Consider the following 27,347-nt stretch of genomic DNA (forward strand, 5'->3'; position numbering starts at 1 on the left):
TTCTGACATTTTTCATTGACTCCTCTTCTCTCAACCTCAAAAGGCTTTCTGGCATGGGGAGTGGGGGTGGGGTGGGGGGGAGAGAGTGAGTCTGTGATAGGTTGGCAGAAGAGGGATAAAATGTTGAAAAGTTATCAGCGAATGTTTCCCTTTTCTCTATGCAAGCTCGAACGTTGCTAAATCTCTAAACTCGTCCCGTTCTGATGGGAGGTTATTGACTCTCTTTCTCGTTCCACAAAAGTCACCTGACCTGCCGAGTGTTTCAAATTTAGTGCAAGCCCAGTATTTCACTTTTAGCTTGTCTTCTTCGGGTGTTGATCCGACAGGATTAAAAGTAAAAGCTGCCTGGTCACCACCCGAGAGAAATTGGGACCAATCATCTCCGAGAATCGAAGAGAATAGAGGCCTTGTCTCAAATCCAGCACATGGAAGTGGCTTGTCAATTGGGTGAGGGCAAATAAATCAATCCCCTTTCACTCCTATTGTGAGAAATCCCTGATCCGAGCTGGAAACTGAAAAGCATTGTTCTCCATCGCAAGCAATGTTCTTAATTATTCATTCTGGTGAACAGCCTGGTCACTGAATGCAAAAGAGTCCGACTCCAACACTCCCTGGTACAGATCGTAGTGCTGATCGTTTGATGGTTGCTTCGGGAATCTCCTAGACGGTCACATTTCCCCGTCACCCCCACCCCTCGCTTCTTCCCTCTCACCCCTGTGTATAATGCAGCTTCCATCCCAGTGCCAGAGGCTGTCCCTGTAGATAATGTGCTGTCGATCCAGAGAGATTTCACGACAGCACCACACACAGTTTCACACAGAAGGATCAGCTGTGAGGATCGTCTTTCACCATTGTCAATCAATGATCAAAATCTAACTTTCAGTGACAAGGCGCCGGGGACCCACAAAGCTCGTCTTCATGAAAGGGACACTGACGAGATAATGCATTAGGAATGGGTTGCCAAGCCTCCAGGATTCACCTGGGGTCTCCAGCAATTAAAAGTTCACCTCCAGGACATCACAGCAGCTTTCTCCAGGGAGACTGAACACTGAAATTCAGAATAGCTAATAAAAGAGTTGCCAGATAGTTCCACCAGAAATTATTTCAATAAGAATGTTTTTCAATTAACACAACTGTTTATAGACATAAACCATTAGAAGCTTAATGCTTCACTGGATAGCTTAACATATTTCACATGTTATTTTGAAGATGTCTTGTTTCAAGTCCCTTTGGAACTGAGTGATGGGGAATGAACACTGTTGACTTAAGAAGCGTATTTATGGATCGGGAATGGAATTTGTTAGGGGTGACCGTGAGGTCACCAGTATTTCTAGGGCTCAAGACCCCAAGAGTTCTTGAAGTGGTTCTGTTGCTAAATTCAAGCTTAACGGCAAACAACAACAGCAGCAATTTCTGCCAAGCCTTTGGCACTAAGTTTCAGCACTCTCTTGGCTAACCTCCCACCTTGCACCCCTGATAAACCAGAGCTGACCTAAATCTCTGTTACCGCTATCATAACCCACAACAAGTCCTGTTCACCCATTGCCTCCCGTGGCAACTTCACAATTGTAAAATTTTCATCCTTTATTTTCCAGACCCTCCGTGGCTTCCTCCCTTCCCATCTTCGTAGAATCCTTCAGTCGCATAACCCTCGAAGATCTAACCACCAATTCTGGATTTCTGCGCGTGCCCAAGTTTCAGCGCTCCACCATTGTCGGCTGTGCCTTCCGCTGCCTGGGGAACTCAGCTCTGGAATTCCCCGCCCTAAACCTCTCCTCCTTTAAGAAGATCTTTCAAGTCTACCTCTGGCCAGGTTTTTGGTCACCTGTCCTAATATCTCCTTATGTGGCTCAGTCCCAAAGAACCGAGGGATGTTTTGTACTATGTTTAAGGTGCTGGATGAATGCAAGTTCTTACTCTGATCTGTTGCTGATGCATGATGAACAGGACGTGACAACATGAAGGACTCCACCTTTCAGCTTATTGGAGGGGCTGAGCTCCATGAAAATAGTAACAATCAATGGGCTGAGCACTTCTCCTGTTTTAGAATCGTAGAATTCCTGCAATGCAGCAGGACGCCATTCAGCCCATCAAGTCTGCAGCGGCCCTATGAAAGAGCACCCTACCTAAGCCCACTCCGTCACCCTATCCCCGTAGCCCCACTAACCTGTACATCTTTGTGACACTAGGGGGCAATCTTTTAGCATGGCCAATCCACCCGACCTATTCATTTTTGAGAGAAGGGCTGTTATTGCCCATCCTGAATTGCCTACGAGGTGGTGGTGGTGAGCGGTCTTCTCGAACCCGCTGCGGTCCACGTGGTGTAGGTACACCCACAGTGCTGTTAGGGAGGGAGTTCCAGGATTTGGACCCAGCGGCAGTGAAGGAACAGCCGATATATTTCCAAGTCAGGATGGTGGCTGACTTGGACGGAAAATTTCAGATTTCAGTTTTAGTGCTCAGTGTCTTCACTCTGAAAGAACAGTGTCCAAAACTGCCTTTGTTCCTCTGAATCCAGTCGCAGAATAAATGATTAAATGGGAGGGAGAGAGAGAAAGAAGAATGTCATGCTAATCCAAGGTGAATTATTAAGTTGGGCTGAATCAGTCCCAGAAGAGATTTCAAAAGGAACTTTTCAAAATTAGTTCCTTTTCAAAAAACAGCTCATTCCGTGGCTGGGCGCAGACCCGTATTGGGTTCGTACAGAGGGGCTGCCAATCTCTCGCTCTTGCTGTGAGGGGGTCCAGCCCAGGAGGGCCCCACTGACTCAGTTAGCGCTTGTTGTACCCAGGAGAATGCTAGACCCACGAACTAGGTAGGTCCCCGAGCCCATGAGCTCAGTTTGGGGGAGAGTCGGGAGCAGGGGGGGGGGGGGGGGCCTTCCCCATTAGGTAGCAACAATTATTTTTTTTAAATATATATTTAGAGTACTCAATTCATTTTTTCCAATTAAGGGGCAATTTAGCGTGGCCAATCCACCTACCCTGCACAACTTTGGGTTGTGGGGGGGAAACCCACACAAACACGGGGAGAATGTGCAAACTCCACACGGACAGTGACCCGGAGCCGGGATCGAACCTGGAACCTTGGCGCCGTGAGTCGGCAATGCTAACCACTGCGCCACCTTGCCGCCCACTGGTAGCAACAAATTCTTAAGGTGTCCTCACCCTGCACCCTCTGGGGAAAAGGAAGCTGTGAGAGTCAGGGTGATAAAACATTCAAAGTACAAAGTCGCACAGCACACACAGGTAAACAGCATGTCGGAAAGATCGAGAGCCAGGACACAACCTTCATGTAGAAAGCATGTCGGAGCAGAGCTTGACGGTGATACTTGGTGTGGGGGAACAACCTACTGACAATGTACGATCCAACCCCACACTTGAGGTATGTCAGCTGCAGCATCTGCCGTGGATGTGTGTGTGTGTGAGGGGAGGAGGCGGGCACAGCAGAAAGCGAGAAAGACTTGGACGGAAGGTTAGGACTTACCTGAATCTCTCGAGCATGATAGACAACAATGAGACCCAGTAATATTACAGTGGAGAGGCTGATAAGGCATTTGAGTGCGAGGGAATACAGAGACGCCTGCAATAGAAGAGAGAGAACTGGTTACAGCCACATACAGCACTTAACTAACAGAGTTGACAGTAATGTTTGAATGACTGTCTCTCTAACAGGAAACTTCAGCTACAAAAATACGTACGCTAGGAACAAGAAAAGTCTATGTGGATTCATTAATCTCAAGTGTACCTACCGTTGCACAAAACCCTCAATCCCACTTTGGTAATTCTATATTAATTGTATTTAATTGTATGTAGGAAGTGGGCATTTACTGGGGATTCAACTGTGCTCGTACCAATAAGAAGAGATGAAACCCGTACTAGTGGGGCTGTACTTGGGTTAGGAGGTTCATGTTTCTGATGTGGATCTCTGTGAGTATATGCTTATTGAAAAGTGTGCAGAGATTGGCTCCAGTTCTGTACTTCACTACTCGGCTTTCTGGAGAGCAACCTACACAGCTGTTCCCAATGTCCCTCACCACCAACCCGCCTTCTCTCCAGACCCCTCAGTACCACCAATCCGCCTTCTGCCCAGACCCCTCAGTACCACCAACCCGCCTTCTCCCCAGACCCCTCAGTACTACCAACCCGCCTTCTCCCCGTACCCCTCAGTACCACAAACCCGCCTTCTCCCGTACCCCTCACTACCACCAACCCGCCTTCTCTCCAGACCCGTCAGTACCACCAACCCGCCTTCTCCCGTACCCCTCAGTACCACCAACCCGCCTTCTCCCGTACCCCTCAGTACCACCAACCCGCCTTCCCCCCGTACCCCTCAGTACCACCAACCCGCCTTCTCCCCAGACCCCTCAGTACCACCAACCCGCCTTCTCCCCGTACCCCTCAGTACCACCAACCCACCTTCTCCCCGTACCCCTCAGTACCACCAACCTGCCTTCTCCCCAGACCCCTCAGTACCACCAACCCACCTTCTCCCCGTACCCCTCAGTACCACCAACCCGCCTTCTCCCCGTACCCCTCAGTACCACTAACCCGCCTTCTCCCCAGACCTCTCAGTACCACCAACCCGCCTTCTCCCCGTACCCCTCAGTACTACCAACCCGCCTTCTCCCCAGACCCCTCAGTACCACCAACCCGCCTTCTCCCCGTACCCCTCAGTACCACCAACCCGCCTTCTCCCCAGACCCCTCAGTACCACCAACCCACCTTCTCCCCAGACCCCTCAGTACCACCAACCCGCCTTCTCCCCAGACCCCTCAGTACTACCAACCCGCCTTCCCCCCGTACCCCTCAGTACCACCAACCCGCCTTCCCCCCGTCCCCCTCAGTACCACCAACCCGCCTTCTCCCCAGACCCCTCAGTACCACCAACCCGCCTTCTCCCCAGACCCCTCAGTACCACCAACCCGCCTTCTCCCCAGACCCCTCAGTACCACCAACCCGCCTTAACCCCAGACCCCTCAATATCACCAACCCGCCTTCTCCCAGACTTCTCAGTACCATCTACCCTCTTTCTCCCTGTACCCCTAAAAATCACCGACCCAACTTCTTTGCTTTGCACTTATCCCTACTCGCAATGTTGTTCAGTAACAGCACTGTACATAAACAAACACTTTATGAGGTTCGATCTTGACAGACCCGTCCCCACCAGTACTGTACCCCAGTGTTATACAGTGACAGACCCATCCCCACCAGTACTGTACCCAGTGTTATACAGTGACAGACCCATCCCCATCAGTACTGTACCCCAGTGTTATACAGGGACAGACCCATCCCCACCAGTACTGTACCCCAGTGTTATACAGTGACAGACGTGTCCCCACCAGTACTGAACCCCATGTTATACAGTGACAGACCCGTCCCCACCAGTACTGTACCCCAGTGTTATACAGTGACAGACCCGTCCCCACCAGTACTGTACCCCAGTGTTATACAGTGTCAGACATGTCCCCACCAGTACTGTACCCCAGTGTTATACAGTGACAGACGTGTCCCCACCAGTACTGAACCCCATGTTATACAGTGACAGACCAATCCCCACCAGTACTGTACCCCAGTGTTATACAGTGACAGACCCATCCCCACCAGTACTGTACCCCAATGTTATACAGTGACAGACCTGTCCCTCCCAGTACTGTATCCCAGTGTTATACAGTGACAGACCTGTCCCTCCCAGTACTGTATCCCAGTGTTATACAGTGACAGACCTGTCCCCACCAGTACTGTATCCCAGTGTTATACGGTGACAGACCTGTCCCCACCAGTACTGTACCCCAGTGTTATACAGGGACAGTCCCCACCAGTACTGTACCCCAGTGTTATACAGTGACAGACCTGTCCCCACCAGTACTGTACCCCAGTGTTTCTCCAGTGACAGACCTGTCCCTCCCAGTACTGTACCCCAGTGTTATACAGTGACAGAGCCGTCCCTACCAGTACTGTACCCCAGTTATACAGTGACAGACCTGGCCCTCCCAGTACTGTACCCCAATGTTATACAGTGACAGACCTGTCCCTCCCAGTACTGTACCCCAGTGTTATACAGTGACAGACCTGTCCCCACCAGTACTGTACCCCAGTGTTATACAGTGACAGACCTGTCCCTACCAGTACTGTACCCCAGTGTTATACAGTGACAGACCTGTCCCCACCAGTACTGTACCCCAGTGTTATACAGTGACAGACCCGTCCCCACCAGTACTGTACCCCAGTGTTATACAGTGATAGAGCTGTCCCCACCAAGACTATACCCCAGTGTTATACAGTGACAGACCTGGCCCCACCAGTACTGTACCCCAGTGTTATACAGTGACAGACCCATCCTCACCAGTATTGTACCAAAGTGTTATACAGTGACAGACCTGGCCCCACCAGTACTGCCTTCCAGTGTTATACAGTGACAGACCCATCCTCACCAGTATTGTACCAAAGTGTTATACAGTGACAGACCCATCCTCACCAGTATTGTACCAAAGTGTTATACGGTGACAGACCCGCCCCCACCAGTACTGTGCCCCAGTGTTATACAGTGACAGACCCATCCTCACCAGTATTGTACCAAAGTGTTATACAGTGACAGACCTGTCCCCACCAGTACTGTGCCCCAGTGTTATGTATTGACAGACCCGACCCCACCAGTACTGTACCCCAGTGTTATACAGTGACAGAGAAGAAGCCTTCTTTCCTCAACCTTTTGTCATAAATCACTTTCTTTTAACTAGGATTTCAATGCATCTAGTCACGCTCAAACAATATGCGAAACAGTTAAGTAAGAAATGTTAATTATTGAGCACTCTGTTGAGATGTACTTCTCGCAGCCTCACTGGGTGACCATCAAGCATATTTGACACTTGGGTAAACAAGGCATTATGACAATAAAAAGTTGCATTTATCTAGCACCTTTCACATCCTCAGGGTATCCCAAAGCATTTTACAGCCAATTATATACTTAGGAAGTGTAGTCACTGTTGTACCGTAGGAAATGAGTAGCCAATTTGCATAAGGCAATATCCCACACGCAGTAATGACGTAAATGGCCAGATGATCGGTTTTGTGTTAAGCAATATTATTTTAGTGATAAATGTAGGCAAAGAATCCAGGGCAAACTCCTCAGAGTTGAGTTATTCCATGGGACATTTTACCATCGCGAGATCACTCAGGGCCTAAGTTTAATATCCCATCTGAAAGATCTCACCGCCAGTAAGGCAGTACTCCCTCAGTGCTACTCTGTGTTGTCATACTACAAATGTGCTCAAGTGAAAACCCATCTTCTTAGTTGCCTTTTTAATAACATGCGCAATATTTACATCATAGTAACAGTGCATTCAGACCACACTGACACCAGAAACAAGACAAGAGGCAGGACATTGATATCAACACACACTGCAATAGACAGGACACGAATCACAGTCACAATAGAGCAACAGAAAACTAATCACAGGCAGACAAGAATAGAAACAACACTAAACTCAGACACACACCAGCGCAACAGAATACTAATCTCACACATGCCATAGCGGACTGAACACTCACCTAAGACATACGAGTGCAGACAAGATATTATTAGACTCGCACTACAGCAGACAGTTCACTAATCTCAGACACAAGAGAGCAGACAGAAACTAATCTCAGACACACAATAGAGCAGACAGACACTAATCACAGACACACACAAGAGCAAACAGAACACTAAACTCACACCTAAACTCGAGACAGGACACTAATCTCAGACGCACACTAGAGACAGAACACTAATCTCAGACACAATAGACAGACAGGACATTAACCTCAGACACACCAGAGCAGACAGAACACTAATCTCAGACACAGGGCGGGATTCCGCCCGAGGTCAATGGACTTCTCCATTGTCCGCGTCTCGTCCGTGGCGTTCTTGTGGTGGGCGGGGCAGAAGAATCCAGCCCACACACTAGAGTAGACAGAACACTAAGCTTAATACACACAAGAGCAGATCGAACTCGTACCTCAGTCACATACTAGAGCAGAGAGGACACTAACCCTAAACACAACAGTGCAAACAGAACACTAATCTCAGACACACTAGAGCAGACTGAACATCTCAGACACTATAGCAGACAGACACTAATCTCAGATACATATTACTGAAGACTGAACACAAATCGCAGACACACTAGAGCAGAGAGAACATTAATCTCAGACCCATAATAGATCTGACTGAACACTAAACACAGACCCACACTCGAACAGAGAGAATGCTGGTCTCAGACACACAACCAGAGCAGACAAAACATTAATCTCCGGAAATCACTGGAGCAGACGGAACACTAATCTCAGAAATACGCGAAAAGACAGAGCGCTAACCACAAAAACAAAGAAAAAACAAAATAGAGTAGACAGAACACCAAGATCAGACAGATACGAGAGAAGACAGAACACTAATTCCAGACACATACTAGAGCAGAAAGAAAGCAAATCACAGGCGCCTACAAAAATAGGCAGATCACTAATCCCAGGCACATTTTTTAATTTTTAATTTAATTTTTAAAATTTTTTTAATTTTTATAAATTTAGAGTACCAATTGATTTTTTTTCAATTCAGGGGCAATTTAGCGTGGCCAGTCCCCCTAACCTGCACATCTTTGGGTTGTGGGGGCGAAACCCACGCAGACACGGGGAGAATGCGCAAACTCCACACGGACAGTGGCCCAGAGCCGGGATCGAAACTGGGACCTTGGCGCCGTGAGGCCGCAGGGCTAACCCACTGCGCCACCGTGCTGCCCTAATCCCAGACACATGAGAGCAGACAAAACACTAATCTCAGACATACACTAAAGCAGAAAGTACACTGATCGCAGACACATACGAGAGCAGACAGAACACTAATCTCAGAAACACACAAAAGCAGGCAGAACTCTAATCTCAGATTAGGCGGAGCACTAATCTCAGACGTATACAAAAGAAGACAGAACGGTAATCTCAGACACACACTGCAGCAGACAGAACACTAATCTCAGACATACTGGAACAGGCACTCTGTTCTCCAACACTCTGAAGCAGAAATCACTTATGCAGACAGAACACTAATCATTGAAACACACTAGAGCAGAGAGAACACTAATCTAAGACACACACTAGAGCAGGCATAACACTAACCTGAGAATACACTAGAGCAGACAGAACACTCATCTCAGATGCACACTGAAGCAAACAGAACACTAATTGCAGACACACTGAAGCAGACAGAACACTCATCTCAGAAAGACACTAGAGCAGAGAGAACATTCATCTCAGACACACACTAGAGTAAATAAAACACCAACCTCAGAAACAACCTAAAGCAGACAGAACACTAAGCTCAGACAGATACGAGAGAAGACAGAACGCTAATCCCAGGTACATACTAGAGCAGAAAGAAAGCAAATCGCAGACGCCTACAAAATTAGGCAGAACACTAATTTCAGACGCACACTAGAACGGACAAAACACTAATCTCAGACACACACTAAAGCAGAAAGAACACTAATCCCAGACACAAACAAGAGCATAGAATTATAGAATTTACAGTGTAGAAGGAGGCCATTCAGCCCATCGATTCTTCACCGGCCTTTGGAAAGAGCACCTTACTGAAGTCCACATCTCCACTCTATCCCTCTAACCCAGTAATCGCACCTATACTTTTTTGGACACTAAGGGCAATTTATCATGGCCAATCCACCTAACCGGCACATCTTTGGACTGTGGGAGGAAACTGGAGCACCCAGAGGAAAACTACGCAGACACGGAGAGAACGTACTGACTCTGCACAGACAGTGACCCAAGCCGGAATCGAACCTGGGACCCTGGAGCTGTGAAGTGACAGTGCTAACCACTGTGCTACCTTGTCACCCAACAGAACAGAAAGAGCACTAATCTCAGATACATAGGAGAGAAAACAGAACACTAATCTCAGAAACACACAAAAGCAGACAGAACTCTAATCTCAGATTAGGCAGAGCACTCATCTCAGACATATATGAGAGAAGACAAAACGCTAATCTCAGACGCACACTAGAGCAGACAGAACACTAATCTGAGACACGCACTAGAGCAAATAGAACATTAATCTCAGACACACTGAAGCAGAAAACATTGAAGAAAACAGAACACTAATCACAGAAACACACTAGAGCAGACAGAACACTAATCACAGAAACACACTTGAGCAGAGAGAATACTAACCTCAGAAACACACTAGAACAGACAGAACACTAATCTAAAACACTCGAGAGCAGACAGACCACGAACCTGAGACACACTGACGCAGACAGATAATAATCTCAGACCGGCTGAAGCAGAAAACACTGAAGCAGACAGAACACTAATCTCAGAAACACAATAAAGATAAAGGGTACTGATCCCAGAAGCACATTAGAGCAGAGAGGACACTAATCTGAGACATATTGAAGTAGACAGAGCACTCATATCAGAGACACACTAGAGCAGGAAAACACGGATCACAGACAAACTAGACCATTCGCTGACTAGAGTAAACAGGACACTAGTATCAGACAAACACTAATCTCAGACACACACTGCAGCGGACAGAACACTAATCTCAGACATGCAGTAGAGCAAACAGAACACTAACCGCTGACACATACAGGAGCAGACAGAACACTCGCATCAGACCACTGGAACAGACAGACACTAAAGAGCAGAGAGAACACTAATCTCAGAAACACACTAGAGCAGAGACAACACTAATCTCAGAAACACACTAGAGCAGAGAGAACACTAATCTCAGAAACACACTACAGCAGAGAGATCATTAATCTCAGAAACACACTAGCGCATTGAGAACACTAATCTCAGAAACACACTACAGCAGAGAGATCATTAATCTCAGAAACACACTAGAGCAGAGAGAACACTCATCTCAGAAACACACTACAGCAGAGAGATCATTAATCTCGGAAACACACTAGAGCAGAGGGAACACTAACCTCCGAAACACACTAGAGCCGAGAGAACACTAATCTCAGAAACACACTAGAACAGAGAGTACACTAATCTCGGAAACACACTAGAGCAGAGAGAACACTAATCTGAGACCCACGTGAGAGGAGACAGAACACTAATCTCACAAACACAGTACAGCAGATTCAACACTAATCTGAGACCCACACTAGAAAGACAGAATACCAATCACAGGCACACAATAGAGCAGGCAGTATATTATTCTCAGAAGCACACCAGAGCAGACTAACCCGAATCTCAGATCTCATTAGAACAAACAGGAGACTAATCTCAGACCCAGACGAGAGGAGACAGAACATTAATGTCAGAACCACAGTAAATACTGAACATAATCTCAGACAGACACTAGAGCAGAAAGAACACAAATCTATGACACATACGAGAACAGACAGAACACTAATCTCAGACCCACCCGAGAGAAGACAGAACACTAACCTCAGAAACACACCAGAGCAAACCGAACACTAATCGCAGACACACTCGAGAACAGAAAGAACACTAATCTCAGACACATTACAGCCGACAGAACATTAATCTCAGACACAAACTAGAGAAGACAGAACAGTAATAACAAAAACACTTCAGTAGACAGAACACTAATCTCAGGCAAACATAGAGCAGACAGAACCCTAATATCAGACACACACTAGAAAAGACAGAACATGAATCTCGGACACACTTGAGCCGACATAACACAAATCTCAGACACACACAAGAGCAGACAGAACACTCATCTCAAACACACGCTAGAGCAGACAGAACACTAATCTCAGACACACACAAGAGCAGACAGAACACTAATCACGGACACAATAGAGCAGGCAGGACACTAATGTTGGACACACACGACAGCAGACAGAACACAAATCTAAGGAACACACTAGAGCAGACAGAACACTAATTAGACACACACTAGAGCAGACAGAACATTAATCTCAGAAACTCACAATAGAAAAGACAGAACATTAACCGCAGGCACACCATAGCAGATGGAACACTATGTCAGACACACACGAGAGGAGACAGAACACTAATCTCAGACGCACACTAGAGCAGGCAGGATACTAATGTCAGGCACATACCACAGCAGACAGAACATGAATCTAAGGAACACACTAGAGCAGACAGAACACTAATCTCAGACGCACATGAGAGGAGACAGAACACTAATGTCAGACACACATGAGAGCAGACAGAACACTAATCTCAGTAACACACTAAAGACGGCAGAACACTGATCTCAGATGCAGACTTGAGAAGGCAGAACACTGATCTCAGATGCAGACTTGAGACGGCAGAACACTGATCTCAGGCACACACTAGAGAAGGTAGAACACTCATCTCAGATGCAGACTAGAGAAGGTAGAACACCGATCTCAGACCCACACTAGAGAAGACAAAACACTAATCTCAGACAAACTTGAGCAGACAGTACATTAATCTCACACCTACACTAGAGAGGACGGACCACTAATCTCAGATCCACACTTGAGAAGACAGGATACTAATCGCAAGCACACAACAAAACAGACAGAACATTAATGTCAGACCCACACTGGAGCAGACAGAACACTGTCATACTCACACTAGAAAAGTCGAAACATAATCGCAGACAGACTACAGCAGACAGAAAATTAATAACAGAAACACACTAGAGCAGACAGAACACTAATCTCAGATACACTAGAGCAAAGAAAACATTAAGCTCAGACTCACACTAGAGCAGACAGAACATTAACCTTAGACACATTTGAGCAGAAAGAACACAACTCTCAGACACATACTAGAGATGACAGAACATTAATCTCAGACAGACTAGAGCAGACGGAAATTAATCTCAGACACACACTAATAATAATCTTTATTAGTGTCACAAGTAGGCTTACATTAACACTGCAATGATGTAACTGTGAAAATTCCTTAGTCGCCACACTCCGGTGCCTGTTCAGGTACACTAAGCGAGAAATCAGAATGTCCAATTCACCTAACAAGCACGTCTTTCGGGATGTGTGGGAGGAAACCGGAGCACCCGGAGGAAACCCACTCAGACACGGGGAGAACGTCAGACTCCGCACAGACAGTGACCCAAGCTGGGAATCGAACTTGGGACCCTTGCGCTGTGAAGCAACAGAGCTAACCACTGTGCTACCGTGCTGCCTAATCTAGAGCAGACAGAACATTAAACTCAGAAACAAAGAGCAAAAAGAACACTAATCTCAGAAACACACTGGAGCAGACAGAACACTAAACTCAGAAACACAATAGAACAGACAGAATAATAATCACGGGCACACTAGAGCAGGCAGGGCACTAATTTCAGAAACACAATACAGCAGATGGAACATTAATCTCAGGCCCACACTAGAAAAGACAGAACATTAATCTCAGACAGACTAGCGCAGACAGAAAATTAATCTCAGACACACACGACAGCAGACAGAACACTACTTTCAGAAATGCACTAGAGCATACAGAACACTAATCACGGACACAGCAGAGCAGGCAGGACACTAATCTCACACACACTAGAGCAGACAGAACCGTAATGTTGGGCACACTCTACAGCAGACAGAACACAAACCTAAGAAACACACTAGAGCAGACAGAACACTAATCTCAGAAACACATTAGAGAAGACAGAACATTAACCGCAGGCACATCAACAAAGCAGACAGAACACTAATCTCAGAAATACACTAGAGAGGAGATAGCACTAATCCCAGATGCACTAGAGCAGTCAGAACACTAATCTCAAATGCGAACTAGAGCAGACATAACACTAATCCCGGACACACAACACACATTAGAGAAGACAGAAGTCAGGCTCAGCCTGATCCAATTCAAGGTGCTCCTCAGGGCTTATATGACTGTGGCCTGGATGAGGAGGATTTTTGAGGCCGTGGAGGACAGGTGTGGGCTCTGTGGGGCGGGGTCCTGCGAATCAGGTGCGCATGTTCTGGGCGTGTCCGAGGTTGAGGGGCTTTTGGCAGGGATTTGCGGCCGAAGACGGATTCTGCTGGGATGGAAGGACTCGGAGCCCCCAAAGTCGGGGTATGGTTAAACGACATGGTGGGGTTTCTCAGGTTGGAGAAAATCAAATTCGCCTTAAGCGGTTCGTTACAGGGGTTCGCCCGGAGGTGGCAGCCGTTCATCGACTTCTTTAAGGAAAATTAGTCTGTCAGCAAGGAGGGGGGTGTAATGGGGGGGTGGAGGGGTAGGGGGGGGAGAAATGGAGTAAGGCATAGGAGTGACAAATAGGGGTAGGAAAACCAATGAAGCAAGGGCCATGTTGGTTGGGGGTCTGTGGTTGTGGGGGGATAGCTATGTTGTGTGTTTTTTGTCTTTGTTGGATTTTTCTGTTTAAAAGTGTTAAAATTATAAATGCCTTAATAAAATATTTTCGGGGAAAAAAAAGAGAAGACAGAAGGCTAATCTCAGATGCCCACTAAAGAAGGCAGAACATTAATCTCAGACACACACTAGAGCAGACAGAACACTAATCACAGACACACTAGATCAGGCAGGACACTAATGTCACACACACTAGAGTAGACAGAACACTAATGTCGGACACACATTAGAGCAGACAGAACACGAATTAGACACAGATAGTAGCAGACAGAAAACTATTCTCAGACACTCTCTAGAACAGAGAGCACTAATCTGAGACACTTACGCGAGAAAACAGAACGCTAATCTCGGATGCACACTAATCTCACACACATACTAGACAGGACAGAACTCTGTGGCACGATCTCCGGGGGCCGGCGTGAATCCCACCCCCGCCGTGTTCCAAATTCTCTGCCACCGGAGATTCGGCGGGGGCGGGAATCGCGCCGCGCCGGTCGGCGGAAATCGTGCCGGTCGGCGGGCCCGCCCCCAGCGATTCTCCGGTCCGCGATGGGCCGAAGTCCCGCTGCTGTCAACCCACGCCAGCCGGCGTCGATTGAACCACCTTTCGAACGGCGGGACAAGGCGGCGCGGGCGGGCTCCGGGCGGAAGAGACCCCCTCCACTGCGCATGCGCGGGGATGCCGTGAGCGGCCGCTGACGCTCCCGCACATGCGTCGCACGGCAAAGTCATTTCCGCGCCAGCTGGCGGGGCACCAAAGGCCTTTCCCACCAGCTGGCGGGGCGGAAATCAGTCCGGTGCAGGCCTAGCCCCTCAAGGTGAGGGCTCGGCCCCTCAAGATGCGGAGAATTCCGCACCTTTGGGGCGGCGCGATGAATGAAATGAAAATTGCTTATTGTCACAAGTAGGCTTCAAATGAAGTTACTGTGAAAAGCCCCTAGTCGCCACATTCCGGCGCCTGTTACGGGACTGATGCCAGACTGATTTGCGCCGTTCTTGGCGCCAGTCGGCGGACATCGCGCCGATTGCGGAGAATCCCGCCCCTAATCTCAGATGCACACTAGAGCATGCAGACCATTAATCTCAGACACATATGAGAGGAGACAGAATGCTAATCTAACACACACACTAGAGAAGACAGAACACTAATCCCAGAAACACACTTGAGCAGTTGAACACTAATCTCAGACACGTGCTAGAGCAGATAGAATACTAATCTAAGACACATAGGAGGTGAGACAGAACACTAATCTCAGATCCACATTAGAGAAGACAGAACACATGACTCACATATGACAGCCGACAGAAAATTCATCACAGAAACACACTAGAGCAGACAGAACACTAATCTCAGACCCACGCTAGAGCAGACAGAGCATTAATCGCAGAAACACAATAGCCAATAGAAACACACCAATCTCAGGCACATGATAGAGAAGACAGAACACTAATCTCATAAAAAAAACACTAGGGCAAAGAAAACATTAATCTCAGAAACGTACTAGAGCAGACAGAACACTATCTCAGACACAATGGAACAGACAGGACACTAATCTCAGTAGAGTTGACAGGACAGTAAACCCAGACACACTAGAGCAGACAGAACATTAATATCAGACTCATGCTAGAGAAGACAGAACACTAATCTCAGAGACACACTGGAGCAGACAGAGCACACACTAGAGAAGATAGGACACGAATCCCAGAAACACACTAAAGCAGACAGAACACTGGTCTCAGAAACACCCTCGAGCAGATAGAAAACTAATCTCAGACACTCGCTAGAGCAGATAGAATACTAATCTAAGACACATTGGAGACAGAACACTAATCTCTGATCCATATTAGAAAAGACAGAATACTTGTCTCAGACACATAAAAGAACAGACAGAACACTAATCTCAGACACATATGAGGGCAGGCAGAAAACTCATCACAGAAACACACAAGAGCAAACAGAACACTAATCTCTGACCCACAATAGAGAAGACAGGACACTAATCTCAGACCCACACTAGAGCAGACAGAACACTAATCTCAGACCCATGCTAGAGAAGACAGGACACTAATCTCAAACCCGCTAGAGTTGACAGAACACACACACTAGAGTAGTCAGAGCATTAATCCCAGACAAACACTGGAGCAGACAGAACACACACACTAGAGCAGACGGAACATTCATCTCAGCCACACTAGAGAAGACAGAACATTAATCTCAGGCCCACACTAGAAAAAACAGAACATTAATCTCAGACAGACTAGAACAGCCAGAAACTTAATGTCAGACACACACTAGAGCAGACAGAACACTAATCTCAGAAATGCACTACAGCAGACAGAACACTAATCACGGACACAATAGAGCAGACAGAACATTCATCTCAGACACCCTAGAGAAGACAGAACATTAATCTCAGAAATATGTTAAACCAGACAGAACACTAGTCTCAGAAACACACTCGAGCAGTTGAACACTGATCTCAGACACACGCTAGAGCAGATGGAACACTAATCAAAAACACACAGGAGATGAGACAGAACACCAATCTCAGACCCACATTAGAGAAAAAAGAATGTCAATCTCAAACACTCTAGAGAAGGCAAAACACTAATCCCCGAAACATACCAGAGCAGACACTACACTAATCTCAGACACATACTAGAGCAGACAGAGCACTAATCTCAGAAACACAATAATCTCAGGAACACGCTAGAGAAGACAGAACACTAATCTCAGAAAAAACACTAGGGCAGACAGAACATTAATCTCAGAAACGTACTAGAGCAGACAGAACACTAATCTCAGACACACACTATAGCAGATAGAACAGAAATCTTTGACACATATGAGAACAGACAGAACATTAATCTCAGACATAATGCAACAGACAGGACACTAATCTCAGTAGAGCTGACCGAACAGTAAACTCAGACACACTAGAGCAGACAGAACATTAATATCAGACTCATGCTAGCGAAGACAGAACACTAATCTCAGACACACGCTAGAGCAGGTAGAATACTAATCTAAGACACATAGGAGAGGATACAGAACACTAATCTCAGACCCACGCTCGAGAAGACAGGACATTAATCTCAGACCCACGCTAGAGAAGGCACACACTAGAGAAGACTGGACGACACTAATCCCAGACTCACTAGAGCTGACAGAACACACACACTGGAGCAGACAGAACATTAATCTCAGACAAACACTAGAGCAGTTGAACACTAATCTCAGACACGTGCTAGAGCAGATAGACTACTAATCTAAGACACATAGGAGGTGAGACAGATCCACATTAGAGAAGACAGAACACATGACTCACATATGACAGCCGACAGAAAATTCATCACAGAAACACACTAGAGCAGACAGAATACTAATCTCAGACCCACGCTAGAGCAGACAGAGCATTAATCGCAGAAACACAATAGCCAATAGAAACACACCAATCTCAGGCACATGATAGAGAAGACAGAACACTAATCTCATAAAAAAACACTAGGGCAGATAAAACATTAATCTCAGAAACGTACTAGAGCAGACAGAACACTAATCTCAGACACAATGGAACAGACAGGACACTAATCTCAGTAGAGTTGACAGAACAGTAAACCCAGACACACTAGAGCAGACGGAACATTAATATCAGACTCATGCTAGAGAAGACAGAACACTAATCTCAGAGACACACTAGAGCAGACAGAACACACACTAGAGAAGATAGGACACTAATCCCAGAAACACACTAAAGCAGACAGAACACTAGTCTCAGAAACATACTCGAGCAGTTGAAACCTGATCTCAGACACACGCTAGAGCAGATGGAACACTAATCTAAAACACACAGGAGATGAGACAGAACACCAATCTCAGACCCACATTAGAGAAAAAAGAATGTCAATCTCAAACACTCTAGAGAAGACAGAACACTAATCCCCGAAACATACCAGAGCAGACACTACACTAATCTCAGACACATACTAGAGCAGACAGAGCACTAATCTCAGAAACACAATAATCTCAGGAACACGCTGGAGAAGACTGAACACTAATCTCAGAAAAAACACTAGGGCAGACAGAACATTAATCTCAGAAACATACTAGAGCAGACAGAACACTAATCTCAGACACACATTGTAGCAGATAGAACACAAATCTTTGACACATATGAGAACAGACAGAACATTAATCTCAGACATAATGCAACAGACAGGACACTAATCTCAGTAGGAGAGGATACAGAACACTAATCTCAGACCCACGCTCGAGAAGACACACACTAGAGAAGACTGGACGACACTAATCCCAGACACACTAGAGCTGACAGAACACACACACTGGAGCAGACAGAACATTAATCTCTGACAAACACTAGAGCAGACAGAACACTAGTCTCAGAAACACACAAGCAGTTGAACACTGATCTCAGACACACGATAGAGCAGATAGAACACTAATCTAAGACACATTGGAGATGAGACAGAACACTAATCTCAGACCCACATTAGAGAAGACAGAATACATGTCTCAGAGACATAAAAGAACAGACAGAACATTAATCTCGGACACATATGAGAGCAGGCAGAAAACCCATCACAGAAACACACAAGAGCAAACAGAACACTAATGTCAGACCCACGCTAAAGCAGACAGAGCATTAATCTCAGACACACTAGAGCAGACAGAATATTAATCTCAGACAAATATTAGGGAAGAAAGAATATGAATCTCAGACACACTAGAGAAGACAGAACACTAATCTCAGATAAACACGAGAGAAGACAGAACACTAATTCAGACACACACTAGGGCAGACAGAACACTAATCTCAGACACTTTGGAGCAGTTGAACACTAATCTCAGAAAAACGCTAGGGCAGGCAGAACATTAATCTCAGACACACGTTCTAGAGTAGATAGAAAACTAATCTCAGACATATACGAGATGAGACAGAACACTAATATCAGATCACATTAGAAGAAGCAGAACACTAATATCAGACCTGCCCAAGAGGAGAGAGAGCATTAATGTCAGACCCACACTAAGGATAGAACACTAATCTCAGAATCTCACTAGCACAGATAGGACATTAATCTATGATACATATGAGAACAGAACATTAATCTCAGACACACAATGGAGCAGACAGAGCACTAATCTCAGAAACACAATAGCCAATAGAAACACAACAATCTCAGGCACACGCAAGAGAAGACAGAACATTAATATCAAAAACGTACCAGAGCAGATAGAAAACTAATCTCACACGCATGCTAGAGCAGATAGAATACTAATCTAAGACACATTGGAGATGAGATAGAACACTAATCTCAGACCCACATTAGAGAAGACAGAGTACATGTCTCAGACACATAAAAGAACAGACAGAACACTAATCTCAGACACATATGAGAGCAGGCAGAAAACCCATCACAGAAACACACAAGAGCAAACAGAACACTAATGTCAGACCCACGCTCGAGCAGACAGAACATTAATCTCAGACACACTAGAGCAGACAGAACATTCATCTCAGACAAACATTAGGGAAGAAAGAATACGAATCTGAGACACACTAGAGAAGACAGAACACTAATCTCAGACACACTGAAGTAGACAGAACACTAATCTCAGACACTCTGGAGCAGTTGAACGCTAATCTCAGAAAAACGGTAGAGCAGGCAAAACATTAATCTCAGACACATGCTAGAGTAGATAGAACACTAATCTCAGACATATACGAGATGAGACAGAACACTAATATCAGATCACACTAGAAGAAACAGAACACTAATATCAGATCCACACAAGAGGAGGGAGAGCATTAATGTCAGACCCTCACTAGATTCAGAACATGAATCTCAGAAACACACTAGAGAAGGTGGAACACTAATCTCAGCCACACACAAGAGCTAACAGGACACTAATCTTAGACCCACACAAGAGGAGAGAGAACACAAATGTCAGACCCACACTAAGGACAGAACACTAATCTCAGAAACTCACGAGCACAGATAGGACACTAATCTCAGACACACAAGAGGAGGCAGAACATTAATTTCTGACACATTAGAGCAGACACAACATTAATCTCAGAAGCACAATAGAGAACACAGAACACAAATCTAAGGCACAGTAGAGCACACAGAACACTTATTTCAGATCCACACTATAACATGGGATGCACTGTAGCACAGTGGTTAGCACTGTTGCTTCACAGCACCAGGGTCCCAGGTTCGATTCCCGGCTTGGGACACTGCCTTTGCGGAGTCTGTACGTTCTCCCTGTGTCTGAGTGGGTTTCCTCCGGGTGCTCTGGTTTCCTTCCACAAGTCCCGAAAGATGTGCTTGTTAGGTGAATTGAACATTCTGAATTCTCCCTCTGTGTACCCGAACAGGTGCCGGAATGTGGCGACTCGGGGCTTTTCACAGTAATTTCATTGCAGTGTTAATGTAAGCCTACTTGTGACAATAAAGATTACTATTACTATTAGAAGACAGAACATCAATCCCAGAAACACACTAAATCAGACAGAACACTAATCTCAGAAACACACTCGAACAGATAGAAAACTAGTCTCAGGCAATGTTAGAGCAGATAGAATACTAATCTAAGAAACATAGGTCATGAGACAGAATACTAATCTCAGACACACTAGAGAAGACAAAACACTAATCCTGGAAACACACCAAAGCAGACAGAACACTAATCTCAGACAGATATGGGAGCAGGCAGAAAACTAATCTCAGACACACACGAGAGCAGACAGAACATTAATCTCAGAAACACTAGAGAAGACAGAAAACATATCTCAGAGACACTAGAGCAGACACAGCATTACTCTCCCAAACATACCAGAGCTAACAGTATATTAATCTCAGAAACACACGAGAGCAGGCAGAACACTAATCTCAGAAACACGCTAGAGTGGGTAGAACACTAATCTCAGATACATATGAGATGAGACAGAACACTAATCTCAGATCACACAAGAACAAAGAGACCACGATTACACTGGAACAAACAGAACTCTAATCTATGGCACAAACAAGAACAGACAGAACATTAATCTCAGAAACACACTATAACAGATAGAATACTAATCTCAGGCACACAAGAGGGTGCAGAACATTAACTTCTGACACATTAGAGCAGACAAAACACTAATCTCAGACACACGAAAGCAGGCAGTATACTAATCTCAGACACACTAGAGTTGACAGAACACTAATCTCAAAAACATACTAGAGCAGAGAGAACACTAGTGTCAGAAACACACTAAAGCAGATAGAACACTAATCCCAGACACATTAGAGTAGATAGAACTCTAATCTGTGACACATACGAGAACAGACAGAAGACTAATCTCAGACACACACTAGAGGAGTCCAAACACTAATCCAGACCCTGAGTGGAGCTGACAGAAACTAAATGGAGATACACTAGAGCAGACATAGCACTAATGTCAGACGCGCAGTAGAGCAGACATAACACTAATGGCTGAAACACATTAGAGCAGAAAGAATATTAATCTCAGACACACACCGGAGCAAATAGAACACTAATCTCAGACGCAAGAGGGCAGACAGAACACTAATCTCAGACACAATGGAATAGACAGGACACTAATCCCAGACTCACAGTGCAGTTGACAGAAGCTAAACCGAGACACACTAGAGCAGACATAACACTAATGATAGACAAACAATAGAGAGGACATATCACTAATGTCAGACGCACAGTAGAGAAAACATATCACTAATCTCAGATATACTAGAAGAGACAGAACACTCATCTCATGGACAGAGCACACAGAACGCTAATCTCAGAAACACACTACAGCAGAAAGAATATTACTCTCAGACTCACACTAAAGCAGATAGAACACTTATCTCAGGCACAACACTAATCTCAGACATATTAGACATGACAGAACACTAATCTCAGAAACACACTGGAGCTGAAAGAATGTTAAACTCAGACACACTAGAATCACAGAACTTGCAGAACATTAATCACAGACACACTAGTGTTGACAGAACACTAATCTCAGAAACACAATAGAGAACACAGAACAATAAACTAAGGCACACGAGAGATATGCTGAAGCAGACAGTACACTAATCTCAGATATACTGAAGCAGACAGAACACTAATCTCAGATATACATAACACTAATCTCATACACACTGGACCTGACAGAACCCTAATCACTGACACACTAGGGCAGACAGAACACTAATCTCAGACACACCAGAGCTGCCAGAACTCTAATCTCAGAGACATCAGAGCAGGCAGAACATTAAAATCAGATACACCAGAGCAGGCAGAACACTAATCTCAGAAACATCAGAGCAGGCAGAACACTAATCTCAGAAACACACCAGAGCAGACAAACTAGAGCAGACAGAACACTAATCTCAGACACACCAGAGCAGGCAGAACACTGATCTCAGAAACACACCAGAGCAGACATACTAGAGCAGACAGAACACTAATCTCAGACACACTAGAGAAGACAGAACACTAATCTCAGAAACACACCAGAGCAGACAGAACACTAATCACAGACACACCACAGCAGACAGAACACTAATCTCCGACACACCAGAGCAGACAGAATATTAACCTCAGATACATTGGAGAAGACAGAACATAAACGCACACATACCAGAGCAGACAGAACACTAATCTCAGAAACACAATGGAGAACATAAAATACTAATCTCAGACACACTAGAGCAGACAGAACACTAATCTCAGATATACTGAAGCCGTCAGTACTCTGTCTTCCTGTTATTCCTTCCAAAATGAATCACCTCACACTTTTCTGCATTAAACTCCATTTGCCACCTCTCAGCCCAGCGCTGCAGCTTATCTATGTCCCTCTGTAACTTGTAACATCCGTCCGCACTGTCCACAACTCCACCAACTTTAGTGTCATCTGCAAATTTACTCACCCATCCTTCTACGCCCTCCTCCAGGTCATTTATAAAAATGACAAACAGCAGTGCCCCCAAAACAGATCCTTGTGGTACACCACTAGTAACTGGACTCCAGTCTGAACATTTCCCATCAACCACCACCCTCTGTCTTCTTCCAGCTAGCCAATTTCTGATCCAAACTGCTAAATCACCCTCAATCCCATGCCTCTGTATTTTCTGCAGTAGCCTACCGTGGGGAACCTTATCAAACGCTTTACTAAAATCCATATACACCACATCAACTGCTTTACCCTCATCCACCTGTTTGGTCACCTATTCAAAGAACTCAATAAGGTTTGTGAGGCACGACCTACCCTTCACAAAACCGTGTTGACTATCTCTAATCAAATTATTCCTTTCCAGATGATTATACATCCTATCTCTTATAAACCTTTCCAAGATTTTGCCAAGAACAGAAGTAAGGCTCGCTGGTCTATAGTTACCGGGGTTGTCTCTACTCCCCTTCTTGAACACTAATCGAAGACACATAGGAGAGCAGACAGAACACTAAAAAGATTCAAAGGAACAGACAGAACATTAATGTCAGACACACATTAGAGCTGAGAGAACCACGGACACACTAGAGCAGGCAGGATACTAATCTCAGACACACCCTAGAGCAGAAAGAACACTTATCTCAGGCACATTAGAGCAGGCAGAACACTAATCTCAGAAACATACTATAGCAGATAGAACACTAATCTAAGACACATTAGAGCAGATGGAACTTTAATCTATGACACATACGAGAACAGACAGAAGACCAATCTCAGACACACTAGAGCAGACAGGACAGTGGAGCTGTCAGACAGTAAACTGAGACACACGAGGCATAACACCAATGCCAGACACATAGTAGAGAAGACATAATACTATTCTCATACACACTAGAAGAGACAGAACATTCATCTCATGAACAGAGCAGACGGAACACTAATCTCAGAAACACACTAGAGCAGACAGAACACTAATCTCAGACACATTAAAGTAGATTGAACTCTAATCTATGACACATATGAGAACAGACAGGAGATTAAGCTCAGACACACGCTAGAGAAGTCCAAACACTAATCTCAGACACAATGAAACAGACAGAACACTTATCCCAGACTCACAGTGGAGCTGACAGAAATTAAACTGAGAAAAACAAGAGCAGACATAACACTAATGTCTGACGCACAGTAGAAAATCCGTAACACTAATCTCAGACACACTAGAAGAGATAAGGCACTAATCGCAAAAACACACTAGAGCAGACAGAACACTAATATCAGAAACACACTAGAGCAGAAAGAATATTAATCTCAGAAATACACTAAAGACAGAACAGTAATCTCAGAAACAGACTGGAGCAGACAGAATATTAACACCAGAAGCACAACAAAGCAGCCAGAACACTATTCTCAGAAACACACTAGAGCAGACAAAACACTAATCTCAGACATGCTGGAGTAGATAGAACATTCATCTAAAACACATGCAACATGAGACAGAACCCAATCTCAGACTGACTATAATAGACAGGACACTAATGTCAGACACACAGTGGAGAAGACAGAACATTAATCTGAGACACACTAGAGCAGACAAAACACTAATCTCAGACATGCTAGAGCAGACAGAAAACTAATCTCAGACACATACTGGACCAGACAGTACACTAATCTCAGAAACACACTAGAGCAGGCAGGACACTAATGTTAGACCCATTGTACAGAAGAGAGAGCACTAACCGCATCACACTAGAGAAGACAGAACACTAATCTCAGACATACAGAGCAGACAGAACACTAATCTCACTAACATGCTAGAGCAGACATAATGGAACAGAGATGACACTAATCCCAGATCCCAAGTTGAGCTGACAAAACACTAATCTGAGACAGACATTGAAGACAGAAAACGTTTCAGACACACTACAGGACAGAACACTAATCTGAGACACAATGGAACAGAAAAACACTAATCTCAAACCCACACTTGGCTTGACAGAACACAAATCTCAGACACATGATAGAGAAGATAGAACACTAGTCTCAGACACACACTAGAGTAGGCAGAACAATCATCTCAGAAACACATTAGAGCAGTCAGAACACTAAACTGATACACACTAGAGCAGAGAGAGCATTAATCTCAGAAATACACTAGAGCAGATTGAACACTAATCTCAGAAAAACACTGGAACAAACAGAACACGAATCTCAGATCCACACGAAAGCAGACAGAACACTAATCTCAGACCTACATTGGAGAAGACAAAACACTAATCTCAGACACAGTAGAGTAAACAGAACACTAATGCCAGACCCACAGTGGAGAAGGCAGAACACTAATCTCAGACCTACAGTGGAGAAGGCAGAACACTAATCTCAGACCCATGCTAGAGCAGACAGATCACTAATCTCAGACACACACTAGAGCAATCAGAACACTAATCTGGTACACACTAGAACAGATTGAACGTGAATCTCAGAAAAACACTGGAAAAAAAGCACTAATCTCAGGTTTATACGAAAGCAGGCAGAACACTTATCTTAGAAACACACTCTAGCAGATAGAACACTAATCTACGGAACATAGAGACCAGACAGAACACTAATCTCTCACACAATAGGCCAGATAGAACACTAATCTCAGACATACACTAGAGCAGCCCATACACTCATCTCAGACACAATGGAACAATCAGGACACTAATCTCAGCCACACTAGAGTAGTCTGAACACTAATCTCAGTCACACACTACAGCAGACAGAACACTAATCTCAGACCCACAATTGACATACGAGAAGAATCAGGACACAAATTCAGAAACACACTACAGCAGAGAAAACACTAATCTCAAACCCACACCATAGCAGACTGAAAACTAATCTCAGACACAATGGAACAAACAAGACACTAATCTCAGGCACACACTAGAGCTGACAAAACACTAAACTCAGAAACACACTTGGGCAGTCAGAACACTAATCTGAGACACACACGAGAAAGACAGAACACTAATGTCACACCCACAGTAAAAAAGACAGGACACTAATCAGCTCTTGTCAGCTGACACACTGGAGCAGACAGAAGACTAATTTCAGACCCACACTAGAGCAGACTGAACACTGGTCTCAGACAAAATACTGCATACAAACCAATCTCAAAAATATTACAGCAGACATAACACTTCTCTCAGAAACAGTAGACCAGGCAGAAGCCTGATCTCAGACACGCACAAGAGCAGACAGAATGCTAATCTAAGACACTCTACAGAATTTTGAACACTAATCTCTAGAGCAGGCAGAATAGTAATCTCAGACGCACACGAGAGCAGGCATGAACACTAATCTCAGACGTACTAGAGCAGACAGAACACTAATCTCACATGCACGAGAGCAGACAGAACATTAATCTTAGATGCACACTAGAGAAGACAGAATACTAATCTCAGACATACTTGGGGCAGACAGAACACAAATCTCAGACACGCACTTGATCAAAAATAACCCTAATCTATGGTACATAAAAGTGCAGACAGAACATTAATCTCAGAAACACACTAGAGCAGGCAGAGCCCTAACCTCAGAAACAGGCTGGAGCAGGCAGAACACTATTCTTAGACACACATTAAAGCAGCTAGAACACTGATCTGAGACACACTAGAATGGTCTGAACACTAGAGAAAACAGTACAGTAACCTTAGAAACACACTAGAGCTGACAGAACACAAATCTCAACACACTACAGCAAACAGAACACTGAACTCAGATCCATGCCAGAGCAGGCAGAGCAATAAGAGCCCTGATCTCAGACACACACAAGAGCTGAGTGTCTGAGATTAGTGTTATGTCTTGTCTACTGTGTGTGGGACATTAATGAGATTAATCTCAGACATACTAGAATAGACAGAACACAAATGTCAGACCCACGATAGAGAAGACAGAACATTAGGGGCAGCACGGTAGCACAAGTGGATAGCACACTGGCTTCACAGTGCCAGGG

The 27,347-nt window shown here is 45.1% G+C and overlaps 2 protein-coding genes across 6 annotated transcripts in view; both read right to left on the bottom strand.

Annotated features, from left to right (window-relative positions):
• The window catches only part of LOC140395019 (3',5'-cyclic-AMP phosphodiesterase 4C-like), a 762,139-nt gene that overhangs the window by 189,277 nt on the left and 545,515 nt on the right, over positions 1-27,347 (bottom strand). The gene's annotated exons all lie outside the window — the stretch shown is intronic.
• The window catches only part of LOC140395020 (small conductance calcium-activated potassium channel protein 2-like), a 188,122-nt gene that overhangs the window by 57,657 nt on the left and 103,118 nt on the right, over positions 1-27,347 (bottom strand). For both annotated transcript variants that reach the window (XM_072482339.1, XM_072482341.1), the window contains one exon: positions 3,487-3,582. In XM_072482339.1, the coding sequence (XP_072338440.1) occupies positions 3,487-3,582 (96 nt within the window). The remainder of the gene's footprint in view (positions 1-3,486; positions 3,583-27,347) is intronic.

Source organism: Scyliorhinus torazame, chromosome 18 (assembly GCF_047496885.1).
Source record: "Scyliorhinus torazame isolate Kashiwa2021f chromosome 18, sScyTor2.1, whole genome shotgun sequence".
Lineage (NCBI taxonomy): Eukaryota > Metazoa > Chordata > Chondrichthyes > Carcharhiniformes > Scyliorhinidae > Scyliorhinus > Scyliorhinus torazame.